Genomic DNA, 20,483 nt, shown 5'->3' on the forward strand with positions numbered 1-20,483 from the left:
GAGAAAGATCTAGGGTTTTGAAATCTGCTTGGGGTGGATGGTGTGGTGGTATATAAATTAATGTAATTTTATAACAATAATGTAATATAATTATTATAATTTAAAATTTTGATTATCATCTGATTTTTGATAAAAAAAAATAAATTACAAATCTTAATTTTGAAATGGAAAGTTTAAAATTCTGATAGGCTGTAATTTCCATATATCGATATTAGTGACGTTACTAATAGTAATCTTGATAAGAAAATTCTCTTATCTAAAAATTTCCAAATCTATGACAAACCAACCCATGAAATTTTCATGTAACATACTTTCATGACAAAGTTCATCAAACCTAAAAATGTTCTTATTGATAATCTCTTTATTTTCATACCTTTGATCACGTAATTATATTTTTTCTAAAATAAATTTTTTTTTTTAGGGGAGTATGATTTTATTTTTCAAAGAATTCACTCTCTCTTTCTCTTTCTCATCTACCTACTAATAAAAAAAAAAAAAACAAACATAACATTTTATAGGTTGAAAATTAAATTAACCATACACATTTAAATAACAATTTTCATTCAACTAAGTTACACGCAATCAAACGCATCCTTAGTAATCCAGTAGTGCAAATGACAGGAGTGAGATAGTCTCAACCTTGCTGACAGCCACAGTGTGAGCGTTCAATTTCTGAGATATGGAATTGGACTCTTTGTAGGCATCAGTATACGAGCAAACTCTTGTTCCCTGACCCGCTGGAACACATCTCGTGATTTACCTCCTTCAAGATACTCCATTAATGAGACGGTGAGAGTTGTCAAGATTGGGGTGAACTTTTTTAGATGTAATGAAAATAGAAGTATTTTAATCAATCACGATGAATGTACTAACTCTGTATAAGACGACGAAAATAGATCGAACAGATATCCATTTTTCCAAATATTTGTGTGGTTTAGTTAAATAGAAAGCACCCTCTTCCTTCACCAAACACCAATTTGCAGAGAGATATGGCCTTGCCTTTCTCTCCCTCTTCTTCCTTTCCAATAATTGCATCCCAAAAATCCACTCATCCCAACACCACCAAATTCCATATTACTGAAAGACCCATTAATATTTTCACAGAAAACGCCTTAAAATTCACATATTCCATTCCCAAAATCACCAATTCGACCTTCCTCAACAAAGCCTCCCAAGAGCAAGAAAACACCAGTGTTGCCTCAGAATCCCAAACCCAGGAAAACCCTCCTGAGGATAACCGGGTCGAGAAAGATCAGAGTGAGGGAATATCAGAATTGGGTATGGAAATCAAGAAGGCAATGAAGGAGAGGGAGCAAAAGGAACCTGATTTCTTGAGTGGGGTGGCAGAGGAAATTAGGGAAATTGAGTGGCCTGGTTTTAGTAAAGTGTTGGGAACTACTGGAATTGTTTTGGGGGTGATGGCAGGGTCGAGTGTCGTTTTGTTAACTGTTAATGCCGTTTTGGCTGAGCTTTCGGATCGGGTTTTTGCTGGAAAGGGTATACAGGATTTCTTCGGGTGATGATAGAGGAGTTGTGATCTGCTGGGAGAGGGTATGCCCTCTTGACCTGCACCTGCCACTTGTTAAAGAAGCATTTGACTGCTTGAATTTTTGTTACATAGTTTCTTATTTTTAACTTGTATTCCTCTCTGTCATTTCTTCTATGGTTTTTGAGGAATTTTGGAATGGCATCTTCGAAAGTGAAAAATAGCTTTTAGTTATATATTGTATGTGAAAAACTAAAAATGGTCAAGTCCAAATTGACACTAAATCAATTGAAACAAATTAAACAAATGAAATAATGCCAGCTGAACATTTTTTTTGATACCTTTTTTGACGTTCCTCTAAGTGCAAAAAATCTAAAGAGCGATGTGATGGTATTGATCAAAATTAATGGTGTAGATATGGTCACACGAAAGAGTTTAAATCTTGATGTCAAATGCAATGTACATGTAACATGGTTAAAACAAACGATACATTTGACATATATTTTAAAATGTCAAATATTATTTCTAGTAGTGAGAAATTACTTTTAGGCCATGTTTGATTGGTCTTGAATTCCATGGAAAATGAAAAATGAATTCTATTTTTCAACTTTTTTTATATTTGATAAAACATTTTTTTCATGAAATTTAATTTTGTCTTGAAAATTGTGATTTTCTTGGTTTTCCTTGAAAACCATATGGATAAGAATTGGTTTTCCAACTCACTGTCCATGTTTTTTTTTTTTTTTTTTTCCTTAAAATAAATTTTAAAAATTATTGTAAAAAAAATATTTTTCTTTAATGAACAATTTTCATGCAAAACAAAGCCAAACGAATACCAAAAGATAGATGATTTTCTTGAATTTTTTTTGTTGGCATTGGAAACAAATTTAATTCCCAATATCAATAAATTTTATCCATTTAATTGATAATTTTCATGTAAAACAAAACCAAATGAACACTAAAAAACACTTTTATTTTAACATTTTTCAGGTAAAAAATTATATCAATCAAACGCAATAATTTATAATTTCTAGAAAAATAATTTCTAAGCAATTCAATTCCTTGAAATTCGTTTTCAATTCAATTTAATTTCATATTTACAATTAAATAGACCCTTGAACATATTTATATAGTTGTTTAGAAGTATATGTTTGGTTAAAATAGCTTTTAGATGAAACTGACTTAACGCAACTTCACCGAAAAGTTCTTCTACAAACAAAAACTCTGGTAGACGGACCTCAAAATTGACCACTTCTCTGCTAAATCAACACAGCAAACACAGTAAAGAAAGTGCAACGCGGTAGGAAGGAGAACGGAAAAAAGGTTAGCAAAGTCGCGCATTTAGGAAACAGGGTGTGGGTGAAGATGGAGTTCAGAGAAGGACATCGTAAAGAGAATTTCTGGATATTTGAAAAAACAATATTAGTTGATCATCAAAGTTTAAAAGGCCAACCTCCCAATATAAGCAAACAAGTGTCCAAGTTAGGCTACCAGAATTCATAAAAAAACCAACTCCCAAGATACAGCACAGAGTTCGATCAGTTTTAACATCTAACCAACGAAAGCATATCAAGTTTACACCAAAGGCAACAAAGCATTCAAAGTTGTTAATTATGAATAAAAAAAGCTGGCACGAGAAAGGGCTTAATAGGAAAAATATCTACTCACTAACACTCGCAGGACCAACAAGGACTCCCTGTGCATTTCCTTCCTTCTTACCACTCTCATCTTTCATTTCACCATCAGTTTTTTTAATTCTAATTTTGTATTTGGCCTCGAATTCAGCGACCTCCTTTTTCTTCTTCTCCAAGGCCTCGTTGAGTCGATTTATTACCTCTTCAATCCCCTCCTTGTTTCGCTGGACAGCTGGCAAAACTTCTTTAATGGTTCTTTCCACGAGGACACCTCCAATCATCCGGTAGCAACGCCTCGACGGATCAAGAGGTTTAATTGCGTTGATCACGAGTGAATGCTCACTAACCTCCATCTCAAGTTCAGTAATTTTGGAGTAAATTTGGTTGATCTCAGCCCTCATGGCACCATAGATGTTGGCGACGGCTTGCTCGTTCATTGGTTCCTTACCATCACCTTCAGCTTTCGCCATGATACTAATATGAATAGGAAAACAAACTTTGGTCAAACTATGACTCATGTTCTTCTGTAATTTCTACATCTCAAACAGTTGAAAATGCTTTATGCAAATCACATAATAGGTCTCACAGCCCGTCGAATTGTGTCAGGCGGGAAACAGAAAGAATATTCAGTAGATTTCTTTCCGGTGAGAACTAGATACGACCCATATTGTCATGTGTTTCAGGATGCCATTTGATCCGGGTGGACGGGAACCAACCCAGATCAATTGGCTCCCCAACGACAATAATTGGCATAAAAGGAAATAAATAAAATACAGACACGTGATAGGCTCTCTGTCAAAAATTAATCCTTTTCCGACAACAACTTAAGCTAAAAATGCTAGAAGCAGAACATAAAAGGAAAATGAAATACACAGAACTGAGAAGCTATCAATCAATGTCCATCCTTCTCTGATGAAAAGTCCAGCTAGAGATACCTTACAATAGCGACAAGCTCCATCTTCAAGATGCATCATATTACCACAAACAAGAAAAACTAAGCCTTGTTCCCACTGGATTAGGGGTTCACAACTGAATCATTTTTCTCTACTCCCTTCAGTTCATTGTTATAGACCAACTAGAAGTTCGAAATAATTAAATCCTAACTTACTTCAAAGACACTTTCAAAGTTATATTTACTTACACCAGTAAGTGTGAAATAACAAGGTAAACAGAAAAAATAAAATAAAATAAATTTAACACAACATTGTTCCCATTTGATTTGTGGTTGGCAACTGAATCATTTTTGTCCACTCCTGAAGTTCATCATTAGACCAACTAGGAGTTCAAAATAATTATATCCTAAGCACTTTCAAAATTTTGTTTACTAAAACCAGTAAAAGTGACATAACAAGGTAAACAAAAAACAAGTAACACTTGCATACATTGCCCAGAATTATTTTAATTGACAGCACCAACATGCCGCACTGCAACTGAAACCCCATAGCTTGAACTAGCCCAAACATTTACCAACCATAAACAGAGGGGAAGGCATATGAGAGAAATAAATAGTGGGTGATTGTTGAACAAAAAGACCCTAAAATTCATAGATCGGTTGAATGCAAAAATTCAGTATCCACCAGTTTCCTCAAGATTTACATCCCAGACAAAAAGATTTTTTTCAGTTCAATACTAGAAGGCATAGCAGTTTGTTACCAATATCCATGAATATATCTAAAGATTACACTAATTAGCTAAGAATATTTCATTTCTATAGGAATCCATTCATGTTCCCCTGCCCTCGAAGTCCCAATGCCTCGAGGGAAAGAGACACAATAAACTAACACCTTCAGTTTGCGTGAAACCCAGATAAACAAAAAATGCACAAACTGGAAATAATACACACATATACAGGTGCAGGTATGTGTTGGTGGGTCATGTATGACAATTCTACTAGAAATCAGTTATTACACGTAGTTTTAGGATTCAAATATTATTCGTAACTAGGATTGCCAGTATTTCATTAATTTTGTTATTTAGTTGATAAGGTAGGTTATCAGTTTTCTAATTATATTAAGAGTTTCTTATATAAGAATTCTTAAATTTTGAGGAGACTCAATTGTAAATGAATCTCTCCTTCCATTCCAATGCTTATATAAGAAGAGGACTGTCTGTACTTGTATTATGTTCAAATTATTTTAGATAGTACTCTTTAGCCTTTTCTAGTTTTTACAAGATTAAACTTCAATTGCTACAATAGTGAGATAATATGCCATCCTTAGATATTACACCGTTTACAAACCTTGATTACTAAAAATAGTCAAAAGACTAAAAATTCAACAACAAACATCGTCTATAATTCAAACGAAGCTTAAATCACTATATTTTGTTTTGCATAAATGCAAAAACTGAGCGCAATCATAAAACATTCACGATACATAAAAACCCAAGTACACCAAAAAAAGGACAAACCTTTTGAAACTAACATCTACAAACTAACATTGTATAAATTCAGGGACACAGGAATATTATGTAAAAGCATAAACCCTAACTCTTTCAAATATGTATTTGCTAATTTCTCCCAGTGTTGTGTCGGTATTGAAAAGATCAATCAAAATTGAACTGACCTTAGTAATCAGAGGGTTCTAAGTGAGAGAGGCAGCCGATTGAGCGAGAGTAGAGAAACGATTGACTGAAGAGGTCAGGAAGAGGTGAGGGGAAGAGAAGGGAAGAAAGGAGACTGAGAGGCTTTTATACTTCTATTATTTGTCTTGGATCCCACCTCAAATATTTCCTAATAAATAAATTTTGAAATTAAAGATACTTTTAGAAATTTAGCCCCTTCTGAGCTTCATTCTTCTGAGAAAATATATTTTTAAATAATATTTTAACATTATTTTAATTACATGTTTTTTAATAAAATAATATTAAATACAAATTTAAAATTTTTCTTATTTTATAACTATATATTTTTTATCAATATATTATTCAAAAATACATTTTTATAAAACGAAAGGACTCAAACAAGGGTTTAATTTAAGGAAAAAAAGTAAGAAGCAAAAGTTCCAAAATAATTTGTATAGAAGAAATACAAGGAATTTGCCTGAGCTTTGACAGCTCGGTGTACAACCCTCTCGCAAAAGAAGGGGGTAGACATCCAATAAAAAAATCACGACCCCTCTCTTGTGAGAGGGACTGTATACCAAGCTATGTACAAGTAGCAGGACCAAAAATACAAAGGCCGTGCTCACTATAAGCGGGCCATCAAATTTGTTTGAAGACCTTAAAAAACCGGGCCCAACATGAGCTAACACAAATTTGGGCTTCTTAGAATTAGAGATAAAACATCTCTCAATCTTGACTCCGAGAATCCTAGCTTATTTGTTTTTCCAACCATGCTACTTATACAATATTTTTACAATCTTAATTAACAACATACACTTGACAACATTATCTTCATCTATTTTAGAAATTATTTTTCAAATCAATGGTCCAAATCTTGACAACATCAATTTTGTCAATCACAATTATCAACAATAATTATACAAATAGCTTTATTCTTGTTTCTCACCCTTAAATTGATGCCTTGTTTGCATCCGTACCGAAGAATAGTTTTATCAAGTCCTTGTTTGAATCCCATTTTAGAAAAATATACATTTTGAAATGGTGATTTTTTTAAAAAAAAAATTTTGGAGAATATATGATCAAAAAATAAGGAAAAATTTTCAATATACGTGTAAAATTAGTTCATTGAGGAATGTTTGGTTGAAAATGAATTTTGAAAAAATGGAAACCAATAGAATTCTGTATTTATTAATATGTAAATATAAAACAACCGTTATTAATTTATCAAATAAAGGCTAGTGATTGTAACAAACATCATGTTTTTGTGTGCAAGGTAATGTATAAACTTTACGCTGCAAAGTAGCCATGCCCGGCTCAAGGCCGGGATTTAAATATGCTCATAGACGGGGGACGGCGCCTCCATTTCCATAGTTCGGTGAAATAACAAATAGTAGTGCTATAACAATTGACCGCTGAACATTATTGCAGTGAGACCATTATCATTGTCTAACAAAGTTACGACGCATTTCATTCATCTGATACGTTCAAAGTGACCCAATTCACATAAAACACAAGCCTCACTTCGAATTATAGTACAGCTGGAGCTGTGAAGCAATATCCAAGTTCAAAAAACAATTTTCCTAGTTAGGGACTAACTGTTCAACTATAATTAAAAGGTAAATGGCCAACTCGCCAAGTTTTAATTGCTACATAAGCAATAACTTGGAGACCAGCGAGTGCAATTTTTCCTGCTTGAAAATAGGGAATTATGAATATAAAAAAATTCAAAACTAAGGTAAGGCTAAATATACCCGGTCATTCCTACTATTAATCAGAGTCCTAATACGCATATTCCTTAATTACTTTCAACAACATCCTACTTACTACAAGTTTCAACAATTCAGAAATACAGCCTGCCTTTGATGAAGATCAGTAATTGAGGAGGATTTAACACACACATAAAGCTACTATTAAAAGTTAGTGATTACAGACAACATTAAAAAGACATTTGGATTAAGTCATCATATCAGTTGTTACCATCCAGTTATGTCCATCAGTAGTAAGCTTGTGGGTAGGCAGGTGCCATTCCATTGCCATAGCCTCCATATGAAATGTAGTTCACCGGGGTGCCTGGATATGTCCCGACAAGGGTAGGAGGGGTGGCTTCTGGGGAGTATACATAAGAGGGACTCCGGCTTCCATGCCCATACATGGCAGGTGACGTGGGGTATTGGGGAACGGGAGACGGGTATTGGGTGTGTGAAGGAGACCTGATAAACGTAGGAGGCGGCGGGAAAGAGGAGACATAGGCATTTGTTGAACGGCCTGCCTTGGCAGGAGGCATTGGGCCTCCATTGCTAGCTCGTGTTCTTTTGGCTGCAGGGGGAAGAGGGACTCCGGCTTCCATGCCCATACATGGCAGGTGACGTGGGGTATTGGGGAACGGGAGACGGGTATTGGGTGTGTGAAGGAGACCTGATAAACGTAGGAGGCGGCGGGAAAGAGGAGACATAGGCATTTGTTGAACGGCCTGCCTTGGCAGGAGGCATTGGGCCTCCATTGCTAGCTCGTGTTCTTTTGGCTGCAGGGGGACTTGCAGATGGCTTCTTTTTCTCACTCTTGGTCTTCTCGAGTTGTTCGAGGCGCTTCTTCAGATTTTCGGGTGGTAAATCATTCTCAAGTCTGTACTCCTCGATGCACCTGAGAACAGCACGAATTGCTGATTGCTCCTTCTTGGCAGCTAGATGCTGTAGATAAAAGACCCCAAAAAAAAAAAAAAAAAAGAATGGAATGAGGCCTGACCGGGTGCCATAAAGATAAAAAAATACACAACAAACACCTTGCTTAGATACGCTTAAATGCGTGGATGATGGCCATTACAGCAAGATGATGTCCATGAATTGTACAGACTACTGTAAAAGGAAACTAACTGCCGGCAAGAATACATTGCAGTTCAATTTCTTAAGATGAGGAAAGATAATAGCTTTGCAGAGTCCAAAATTAACAAGGAAACAGCCAATTGGATTACCCCAACCTAAAAAGTCTCGATCAAGTTATTAAACCTAAGTTTTGCAAATGATGGGATCTGCTTGCATAGACATTGATCAAATGAAATGCCCCATGGGGCTGGAGTTCAATGATGCATGCATTCATATAGAACATAAACATGTGAATGACATTAAAGGGCATTTTGGATCGAGTAAATTGTGTTCCCAAAAACACACAGTTTGTTAAGAGCCTGTTTGAGAGTGATTTTGAGAATTGATTTTTTAATCGTTAGGAGAAAAGTGGGGTCCACCTGTGAGAGAAGAAGTCAAATATGACGGCTGGAATAGTGAAATAACGATCAAAAAATCAATTTTTTGGGTGAAAAAATCGGGCCCAAACAGGTCCTAAATGTGTACAGATTTCAATGACGGGGGATTTCATGGTCCAAGTAAATAGAATGGGCATTCCATCACATGTTGACTTGATTCACTTTTTAAAGTGGAGTGATCTAATTCAGACTTCAGTCTTCACTCAAATCAATAATATTCATCAATGCACAGGTATTACAAATATACAGAAAAGAAGAATATAACTCAGCACAGATTGCAAACTTTATTAGTAAATTAGATATAGAAGTATACCGCAGCACGACCAGAATTATTAGGGTCCTCCAAAATTGATACAGCAGCCTTTTTAGCATCCTTCAGAAATGCTTTGAGCAGAGGGACAGGGGGGAACTTGTCTGCGAGGCCAACTTCATAAGTAAAATGTACAGCATCAACCTGCTGTCCCCTGCTAATTAATTCTTCAATCACATCTGCACCAAAAAAGGCAGAGGCCCTGAGACACTATGACAAAGACCATGCACTAGCACATTTATGCACACCACCCAACAGAAGTTCTAGAACAAGATTGTATCACAAGTTCTGTAAATGACCTAACAATTCACTTCAGGGAATACATTAACCTCATAGGACTTGAACATCAACGATATAGAGAATGGCGACTTAAGGATGAGGTATATGCAAAGAAGTAATACTTTTCTTCTGCACTACTTATCAAAAACAATTAATGGTTTCATTACATGATTTTACATTTATAACTAGACTAAGAGTATGGAAGCTGCTGAGATGGAGAAAATGATACAGACTAGAAGCAGTGCACATTTAAACTGACTTCTTTTAAGAAGAAATGTTATAGGTAAAAAAGAAACAAGGAAATAGCTCTTCATTTTGTTTTCTTGTTTGTACTTGTGTGTTGGACTAAAATATCAAGCAAGAGAAATGGTTCTTTCTCCTTTTATTGATTCGTAGTAGATTTTTATTTAAAGAAAAGCTGCATAATTGACAAAAAAAATAACGAGGCAAAATAATTAAACCTCAAATTTTGTTAAAGCGATGTATGGTGGAATGGGAAAATTGGGCACTCTGAGTAATGTATGCAAAAAATAAGTTAATCTTAATATGATTTTGATACTTTAGTTAACATAAAATTCATTATCACTGTGTTAACTATAAATTATAGTTAAAAAATACATTAATTCAGGCGAACATTATCTGCATCAAAAGATGCCATCCTGCCTGAAGGTATAAGGTAAATCCTAATAAAAATATAGACAAACAACTTCCAGCCATCGGGAAGAAGTTAACAAATTGAAAAATACTCCAACAAATGCTTGAACTCGTATATTATGGTCGAGTTTATTTTTGCATTGTTTAAGCATTGAAGCATTCAATTGTCTATGAACATGGATAATATGGGTGAAATATATCATATCTAGATGAAAATGTTACATTTTGTGTTGATTCATCCTATACATAGGGGTACAAGCTATTTATGGACTCTGTCAAACCTTTCCCCATTTCTCCTAATTCAGATTCACTCACTATCTTCAGCAAATTAGGATTCGCTTATGGGAAAGTTATCGAGTTAATTGCTCTGGATGGGATTTAGTTCAAAACGAAAACCAAACGTCAAACTTTCCTACCTATTCTAAGCACCCTATGACTTAATTACCAAAATCGTAAGATGATGCAATGCTTGCGCCAAGTATGCAGCATTGCAGCCAAAAGGTCATACACTGATAGGTGCTAATAGATCATGTAATCATCTAAACCATTCTAAGCTATTGTATTCCTGTTGCCTGTTAATCATACTGAGGCAATCATGAGCAACCCCATCACTATTGGTACTAAACAAACCCATGTCTAAAGCATATTCAGCAACAAAAGCTCACGAGTGAGTAGTGACAATAGCACATCTCAGTACCTATTGTTCCATATAATATTATGGAGGACCCAACACAAAAACCAGTTTCGAAAGGATGAACATGAATATAACCCAATATCTGTGGCAGGGGCGGACCCAAGATAATTTTTCAGTGGGGGTGAGACAAAAAAATGAGCTAAAATAAATTGTGAAAGCATTTTTTTAATGTTTCAAATCCGGATGAGGTTGGTGGTGCCTGGTGGAGAAGCACTTTGGAATGCCCCTAAATTTTCACAGTTGTTTTTTCTTCAAAGACAACATTTTATGTATGTTCTTTTTTGTTTTATTTTTTGTCGACCTTTTGTGATTTTACAAGAACAGAAAAATAAATTGGAATACAACTATATCAATTTTATTCAATCATTTTTGTGGTATGACGGAATTGACACAAAAAATTAAAAGAGAGAAAGGGCCAAAAACAAAACACAAGAAGAATAATAAAAAGGCCATCCTAAGAATTGAACCCAAGACTTCCTGCAACCAGAGCAAGAGATATACCACTAGACCAGATGCCCAATGTTTGTTCTAAATTTTTTCTGAAGATATTTGAAATTTCAGTGGGGGCAGCGCCCCCACTTGACCCTTAATGGGTCTGCCCCTGATCTGTGGTACCAGATTCAACATTTTCTCAGGAGTGTTTTAAAATCTACCTTAAAACCGACTTCACCAAGATGTGGAGATTCTTGAACAGCAAATCTAAATCAGACCAGATTTTCCGAATTAAAGAAATGACATTCAGTTCTGGTCCTCAGACATAATATTTTTAAGGTTCTACTCAATAAAATCCTGAACTAAACGGAGTGCAAGCATTTCTTTCACTAAAATTTCTAAATTTAGACCAACGAAACAATGAAACTAAGAAGTGGTAAAGCAATTCATTCCATAAGTATGAAAAATTACCGGGCATTTTATCACCGAGACCAAGGGAAACTGCAAGCTTGGGCATCTGTTTCCTCCAAGCAGACGCCACCACGAGCTTCCGATACAAATCTAAATCCTCCTTCTTCACAATCCCGAAAGTCACCAGATGCTGCAAGAAGGTATGCACATCCGGGGTCTTCACATTCTCAATACCACCCCTCTCCTCCAAGCTCTTCTTCCATGTATCTGCTATCTCCTCAGCCTTTCCTTTAATGGTCGGGGTCACCAGCATCCTCTCCTTCCCCAACACAGGATCCATCATCACTGGAATCAATGACTCCAATAACAACACACAGGCCCATCCCAAGTCATTACTAAAATTGTGGCTGTTATTGTTATTCCTGTCAATTTTCATCTCCCGCTTATCCACCGGAAAAACCTCTGAAATTGCGTCTAAAATAAATCTTGGTGGATCTACACAGTCTCCTAGGGCTTTTGGCAACTCCGATCTCAATAGTTCCAGTTCTTTCTTTCGCGCTGTAATGAAATCCCAAAAATCCCTGGCGGCAAACTTGCAGCAGAAGGATTTCAACTTCAGAAACAAACCCTCGGAGTTATCCACTTCAGGCTCTTCATTCTGGTCCTCACCTTTACACACAGTAAGATCCTCCGATAATACTCCAGAAATTGAAGATTTCGTTGCCTTTTCCAATGATTCGAAGGCCACAGACATCGACTTGGAGATTGAGGATTCACGGTTATCAAGGACTTTCAGAGATGTCTGAGTTTCCGAATTCAAAGCTTGGAGCTTGGCTTTCAGCGCATCTGCTTGCTTCTGGAGGTCCTGTTCGAGGGAAGAGAAGTGATCGGAAAGTTCCTTCCACAGGAGCGTGCAGCTGGTCATCAGAGAGGTCTGGCGCTGAAACTCATCGAAACTCGGCGGCGGTGAAAACGCGCCGGGATCGGGCAGTGAACCCATTGTAAGAGTAAAATTGAGTTTGTTATTGCAGAATTTGAGAAAATGAAACCCTAAGAGAGAAGGAGAGGAGGGTATTCTTCTGGCAGAGAGATAAAGCTAAGATGAAGAGGAATAGTGTTGGTTGATGACGTGTATGAGTGAAAGATCGACACGTGTGAATTGTCGGGTGAAAAATTGACAACGTTAAATTGTGGACGTAACCCGGTGTTAGGACAAATAGTATAATTAAAAATTAAAATTGCATCACTGCTGACTAGCTTAGGGACGGAAACTGTTCAAAATTACATAAATCTCCCCTAAATGTGTTTCAAGTAATAAATTCCCCTTATTAGACGAAAGTACATCTTTTTCTATTTTTACCTTTAGATATTTATAGTACATAATAATATTGTTTGAGGGATAAAAATAAATTTTAAAATAGTAATTTTTTGAAAATTATGTGCTTAAAAAGTAGGAAAAATTTTAAATTTATGTTTAAATTTATTTTATTAAGAGAATATACTGTTGAAAATGAATTTAGATAAAATGTATTATTAAAAAATGGGGCTTAAGCTTGAGGTTGAGGCAGGAAGTAAAAAATTATTTTTACTATCATATTTACTTATTTATTTAATTTTTAGTATATGTATATTTTAAATGCAGATTTACTTCAAAAGCATAACATAAGAAATAATAATCAATGCATGTTTTTGTACGAGACATTGCGAGGTAGGTCGATTGAATCATATTTGTCATCCTTAAGCAGTTATACCATTTTGGAATGTCCTTATAATTATATAAAAAAATATAAAGAATGGCAACAAGTAAAATTAAAGTTATTATTATTATTTTTTATTTTTCTAGTTTCAGGTAAAATATTGGACTAATCTCATCCTTTTCTAAGAAAAATTAGAGAAGTTAATTTTGTGATGAACTCCCGTTAGGCTTAGTCAAAAAGTTGATAAAAATTTAAGTCGAAAATAATAATTAATTTTACCATAGATTATTATATTTGATGGAATCCGAAATTTTTATCAAATTTTAACTGCACATTTTATCAACTTTTATCGAAATTTACAAACTATTTGATTTTAACAAAATCAAATATGGGCTAAATGTGTTAATTCGTGAAAAGATAAATAAAAAATATATGTAATTTTTTTTTTCAGCATAAGTGAAAATGGTAAAACCGGAAATTTATGTTAATAGGAAAAATTTTCTGAAATTTTAAAATTAGAGGAAATGTCTTTGAAATTATCATTGATCTAGGAGAAGGTTTATGAAATATACCTAGATCTTTTTATGAGGATGAAGATTTAAATATTTTGCATCCCTAAAACCTAATTTTAACTATAACAAAATGTCCAATGTTGGAGGCTAACTTGGTACGGATATAATAGGTTCAAGATTAAAGAACAATAGTGCTACTTCTCCAGTTAAATAAATAAATTATTTATATTTCTAATGGACAATAAACTATTATTTTGATTAATACGAAATGTTTAATTATTTTTTATCTACTTAATTCTCGTTATGGTATGTCGGATATGTTACATTCAGTTAAATTAGAAAAAATGATTTGTAAATTTGGTTACGAGTCTTTTCATATTGAATTATTCTTGGGGTGCATAACCCCAAACATAAGGATATCCATAATAAACACCCAACGCTCCCTTATTGGAGAAACGCCCCCATGTACCCTTTCATATTCAATCGTGTTTATAAGCACATAAAATTTAACATTTTAAACGTACAATTTTATTTGCGTACAATCACATAAAATCTAAAATTCCAAGCATGTAAGAATATTTTTAAGGGATTCATTAATTTTAAAGAGAACCAAGTATATAATAGAGAGCATGTTCAAATTTAATGAATAAAATTTATATCACACTTCGACAAACTCTCTATTTTTAGAATTTTATTTTACTTTTTTCAAAAAGATTTTTGATTCCTTTTTTCTTTTTTTTAGGAGTCTTTTTGACGATGCTTTAGTTCCATTATTTTAAAATATGTAACTTAATTATTTTAATATTAGTTTATAAAAAAATTATTGTAAAAAAATTAACTTATAAGTAAACCAATTATAAACAAAATTTTAAAACAGGTCAAACAAGCACTCAAAGTTCTTTCTGACGTGGCGTGTTGTCTTTGATTTGAAAACATTGAATTACCTCTGTTCCATAAGCACAATCTTGATTTCCTTCTTTTGTATGTTTCAAATTATAAGCCACTTTTCTTTTGAAAAGTATAATATAGTATAAATTTTAATTTTCTAATATTCACCTATTTAATATACATTGTTATTAACAAAAATTAACTAGAATAAATCTATTTGTACCGAATTAGGGTACCGAAAGTTGTTCTCCCTCTCACAACACACGTGGGCCCCGCATGAATATAAAAATTCCCAAATGTGGTTCTTACCTATTATTGTGAATAGCAGGTAAATAATTAAATAAAAAAAATTATGTACATGTAACATTGTCCTATTAACTAATTATATTTTAACCATTGTTCAATGTAAGCTTATATTAGAAAAAAATAGAAGAAAAAGTTATATTTTCAACTATATTAATTATATTTTCATAATCTGCGTAAAAATAGAAAAAAGTTTATATTTATGGGACGAAGATTCTACTTGGTTCATATTTTTTCGAAATGAGAAAATTCATTTTGTTCAAACTCATTTTAAATTACATATTCTTTCAACTACATATTAACTGCAAATTCTCCAAAAAATTATTTATTCATAATATTTATTCTAAAAAAATTATATCAAGTATTCCATTACTTGTAACCAAACATTTAGCCCTTGTTTGAGCCCTATTTAACGGAAAAAATGAATTTTTGAATACTGTATTGATGAGAAATATGTGATTAAAAAAGACGAAAATTTTTGAATTTGTATATAATATTATTTTATTGAATAATGTGTTGTTAAAATAATATCAAAATACTGTTGAAAAATATATTTTTTTCTAAAGAATGTGACTCAAACAAGGACTTAGTTTCAAAAAAGGAAAAAAACTAGTTTGTCAGGAAGTAATTTACCAGACTTTATACATAGGGATGTCAAACGGGCCGAGCGGCTCGTTGGCTTGTCAAAACCTGGCTCGTGGCTGCTCGGGCTCGTCATTTGACGAGCCCGAGCTGAGCAGGGGGCTCAATCCCACGAGTCGAGCCTGCTCGGCTCGTGGGCTCGTTAAAAAATATGAAAATTTAAAAAAAAAATGCAAGTTTACAAAAAAAAAAAATTTAAAATTAAAAAAAATCATGAGCTCGTGGGCTGAGCCAAGCTTGCCCCCGAGCAACAAGTCGAGCTCGAGCTCGACTCGTCTTTCACGAGCTCGTGAGTTAAAGTCGACTCGATCCATTGTCATCCCTATTTATACAGGATACTCGCAATGGAATGGGCCCCCACGTGGGACCCTCCTGTAGTAAAAAATTGCAAAAAAATAAAAATAAAAATACTGGTCGACCACATTGTGATAAATTTGTAAAATCTCTGTAAATTTTCTTCCTGGTATTGTAGCATTGCTCTAAAAAAATCATATTAAAGTTGAATCACTTATTTAACTTTTAAAAGAATTGAATCACTCGTCATTCAAACGCATTATTCAACCTATAATACCCCATGGTTTTTTCTACCTAGGTCATTTTCATTTTACCCTATTTGTCAACAAATGTAAGAATTACTCTTTGAAAAAGCCTCAAAAATAGGATAGTGGAGTGGCGTAGCCGCTCTTGGGGTGCGTGATTGAGATAATGACATTTCCGGAAAGTAGTGGGGCAACGGTTGTGGTGGCCATAAGTGCCCACCACACGGTTTAAGTCAAAATAAAGCCCTAATTTGGAACATATTTTAACCTTTTTTTTTCTTACACCCATTTTTGAGATTCATGCTATTTAGCATAATTGATATTTAACATAGATTTAGATGATAATATTAGTGACATTAAATTACATGTTCAATTAACTACATTCTTCAAGTTTGCTTCTTGAAGCTCGATGCATGTTGTAGGGCTCACTGAGTAGCCTTTCTATATTTTAACCATACACTCTCCAAAAGATCATTATTTACAAAATCACTTCTAAAAAAAGTACTTTTCAGAGTTGTATATAATTTGATTGGTGATTGCGCAAATGATCCATAACTTTTAAATCTTGGAGTAAATACATTTAGCCTTTTCAATGTTTCCGTCTAATTTAACATTTTAAAATGCTCAATTTTTGCCATTACTTATAGTTAAATACGCAAAATAATAAATAAAATAAGTGGAAAAGAAAAGGTGTTGAAAATATGACAAAAAGAGTGAAAAAAGGGGAAAAAAGGCTTATATTGCCAGATATCGAGTGTTCTCACTTATAGAATCTCCAATACAACAATTATTGCTTTAAAATTTATGTTATTTAACCCTCGTTTGGTCCCATTCTTTTCAAAATTTAATTGTTGGAATAGTATTTTTTTTTTTTTAAATGTGTGGTTGAAAAAGAATGAAATTTTTTTTAATTTACGTATAATATTATTTTATGAAAAATTGTGTGGTTGAAAATAAAAGAGAAAAAAATGAGAATGGAGGCCAAACGAGGGCTTAGCCTTTGTTTAATTCCAAATTTTTTCAAAATACAATTTTCTCTCTCTTCTTTTTAACTATAATTTTTTTGGAAAATGCCAAATAAACATAATGTTTGTCGTTTGACACAAAGGATGACACTACACTCATAGTCGAGGTGTGGGTCCCGCGCAAATAAAATAATACATACCTCCTATGTGAGTGTATTGTGTCAACCAATGTGTCAAAATTTGTGGTAGTATAGTATGGTTGAATTTTTTTAATAAAATAATATTACACACAAATTCATAAATTTTCCCCATTTTTTAGAATTATATTATTTGCACCCACGTCAGTGTACACTCCCCGTCACAAGAAGGAGCCCCACGCCCAAGTCACAAAAAGGGGCCCAACACCCAATAAAAAAAGCGTGGGCCCCCTTGTGAAGGGAGTGTACACAACACTAGTGTATGTATAGCAAAATTTTATTTTTTAATCATACATTTTTCATCAAAATGCTATTTTAAAATACATTATTTTCAACAAGTGGGTTTCAAACATGCTCTCGAGTATAACAAAAGGTATTTTAAAAAAATAGATTTTTAATGCAAAGTGATAGAGAATTCATCAAGATTAGTTTGATTTTTCTTTTAATCTTCTAATTTTAAAAAAATTGAATTACTCATCATTCAAAGTTCAAACTCATTATTCAAACTATAATAATGCCACATGGATTTCTCTACTTAGGTCATTCTCATCTTACCGTCAATAATTGCACGGTTTACCCTTCGAAGTAGCATTTAAAAATATAGGATAATGGAATGGCGTAGCCGCCCCCAATGGAGTCGGTGGTGGTTGTAATAATACTTCCCGGAAATCGAAAATAGAAGGCTGAAAAGGCGGGGAAAGTTGTGGGGCAATGGTTGTGGTGGCCATAAGTGCCCACCACATGGTTCAAGTCAAATAGAGCCCTTGTTTGGAACAGGTTTAACATTTTTTCCAAATCCATTTTTAAGAGTAGTACTATTTAGGTCTTATTTGATTCACTTTATTTCAAAAAATATACTTTTAAATAATGATTTGACTTCATTTCAATTTTATATTTTTTATTAAAATAATATTGCATATAAATTCAAATTTTTTATTTATTTTTAACTACACATATCTCATCAACACGACTAAAAAATGTATTATTATGAAAATAATGTGGCTCAAATAAGGGCTTAGTATTACCGATGTTTAACTCCTGTTTGAGCCCCATTTTTTCAAGAATATTTTTTTTCAGATTTCATTTTCAACCACAAATTTTTTCATAAAATAATCATACACATATTTCAAAAAAAAAAAAATTCCTTATTTTTAACCACACATTCTCCAAAAAATCACTATTTCATGAAACACTTTACCCCAAAATGGAGATCAAACAGGGTGTTAATATCAATTTAAATGACAACATCAGCGATTTAAATATAAGGAATTATACTTATTTAATAGGACATATGAGATGTTGCCAAACACCAAAAGTTAGATACGATCATTTCATTTTTAAATGTACATTCTTCAAATATGCTTCTTGAAGCTCAATGCAGTTATAGGGCTCGATGAGTAGCATTTCTTTGTTTTAACCATATGTTTTCTAAATTACTTTTCAGAGTTGTATATACTTTCTAATTTATCATTTTAAAATGCTATAAAAAGACTAAAATGCCATCACTTATAGTTAAATACACAAAATAATAAATAAAATAAGTGGCAAAAGAAATTTTTTTGAAAATATAACAAAAAGAGAAAAAAAAAAATTATACTGCCAAATACCATTGTTCTCACTTCCCATGGAATTTATAATACAACCATTATTACTTTAAAATTTATGTTATTTAAGTATAACGGAAGATATTTTAAAATATAAATTTTTAATGTAAGCTGATAGAGAATTCATCAAGATGAGTTTTTCTTTTTATCTTCTAATTTTAATTTTTTAATTGTTTTATTTCATTTATTAATTAAAGTAAAAGACATATTAGTTCTTTGTTTAATACTAAAAGTTTTCACCTTTTTAATGGAATAATGCTATTTACAATCGTTTACTATCGTAATCGTCTACATAATGTATATGCGACGGTTATTGATTACCATATTAATGTATTAAATTACTAACCACCATATATATGTCACGTAAAACGACTACAATTGAATGAAGTGATAAAAAAATTGTAAATAGTATTACTCTTTTGAACAGTGATAAAAAAAAAAGGCTAATTGCTCCCATTGAATGAAGTGTTAAGAATGTCTGCGCTAAAGCTTGAAGAAGGTGAGGGATCATTTTCACAATAACCACATATGTCACGAATCATATGCGCCAATTTACCTAATTTATTTGAATTTCAATGACTGCTGCATGGGGTCACCATTTAAGGATCACCACGTGGTTTTGATTAGCCTATTGTGGCTTAACTTTTAAACTTTTACCTAATTTATATTTTAACTTTGTACAAGATGTGAAAGCAAGTTTGATTGGGGATTGGCGATAAAATAGATTATATTGAAACGTAGGCTTTGTTTGTTTTATTTGAAATTAAAATTTTTAGTAGATTTCTGACAAAATTAATGAGATATATGATTAAAAAATTAAGAACAGTTGTAGATATCAAGAAATGTAAAGTTGAAAATGAGTTAAAAATGAGGACTAAACATGAGTGTAACGTTAAGGATCGATTTTCTAAATATTTGATTTTACATTCAAGTTTGAAGAGTGTTCTGGAGGTCTTTTGAGGGTGACAATTGAGCAAACCTTAAATTTTCAAATAATTTACATTAAAAGTAGCTCTTAAGTTACTTAAAAACAAACACTAGTTTAATTATAAGCACAGTTGGTCAAACTTATTCTTTATCTACACATTTTATGTAAAATTTAAAAGTATTATCCATTTATCTACTGTCTATTTATAATTTTAACTCGTTACAAACAATTTTCAAATATGCTTTAAATTAAAATTCCATCAGTAATTAATAAATATATAATTTATATTGTCAGTGTTTGATGTAGCTAAAAATCACATTTTTAATAGAGTTAAACGTATTGTTGAAAAGTTGCGAAGTCCATAAAATGTGCGATTAATATTAATTATTGATTTTGACTTATATTTAGTCTTTATTTTATTTTATTTTGGCACGTTTGTCTAATATATACGATACTACTTGTCTAAGATGCTCAACCAGACCTGTCAAAA

General features: G+C 33.0%; 3 protein-coding genes across 3 annotated transcripts; 1 reads left to right on the plus strand and 2 right to left on the minus strand.

The window, feature by feature from the left end:
• Nucleotides 1-891: 891 nt before the first annotated feature.
• On the plus strand, nt 892-1,685 carry LOC111383000 (preprotein translocase subunit SECE1-like). Its single transcript, XM_023007044.1, has one exon. It carries the CDS (start codon nt 990-992, stop codon nt 1,518-1,520), a length of 531 nt encoding a protein of 176 aa, XP_022862812.1. The 5' UTR covers nt 892-989; the 3' UTR covers nt 1,521-1,685.
• A 1,263-nt stretch (nt 1,686-2,948) lies between these two features.
• LOC111383002 (probable prefoldin subunit 2) lies at nt 2,949-5,827 on the minus strand. Its single transcript, XM_023007046.1, has 2 exons — nt 5,685-5,827; nt 2,949-3,594 (listed from the first exon to the last, which is right to left on the minus strand). The coding sequence occupies exon 2, from the start codon at nt 3,588-3,590 to the stop codon at nt 3,147-3,149; it is 444 nt and encodes a 147-aa protein (XP_022862814.1). The 5' UTR covers nt 3,591-3,594; nt 5,685-5,827; the 3' UTR covers nt 2,949-3,146.
• A 1,591-nt stretch (nt 5,828-7,418) lies between these two features.
• Nucleotides 7,419-12,800, minus strand: LOC111383006 (FRIGIDA-like protein 4a). Its single transcript, XM_023007052.1, has 4 exons — nt 11,779-12,800; nt 9,252-9,427; nt 8,216-8,369; nt 7,419-8,016 (listed from the first exon to the last, which is right to left on the minus strand). Exons 1-4 carry the CDS (start codon nt 12,716-12,718, stop codon nt 7,676-7,678), a joined length of 1,611 nt encoding a protein of 536 aa, XP_022862820.1. The 5' UTR covers nt 12,719-12,800; the 3' UTR covers nt 7,419-7,675.
• Nucleotides 12,801-20,483: the final 7,683 nt, after the last annotated feature.

The sequence above is a fragment of the Olea europaea genome, unplaced genomic scaffold (assembly GCF_002742605.1).
Source record: "Olea europaea var. sylvestris unplaced genomic scaffold, O_europaea_v1 scaffold2599, whole genome shotgun sequence".
Lineage (NCBI taxonomy): Eukaryota > Viridiplantae > Streptophyta > Magnoliopsida > Lamiales > Oleaceae > Olea > Olea europaea.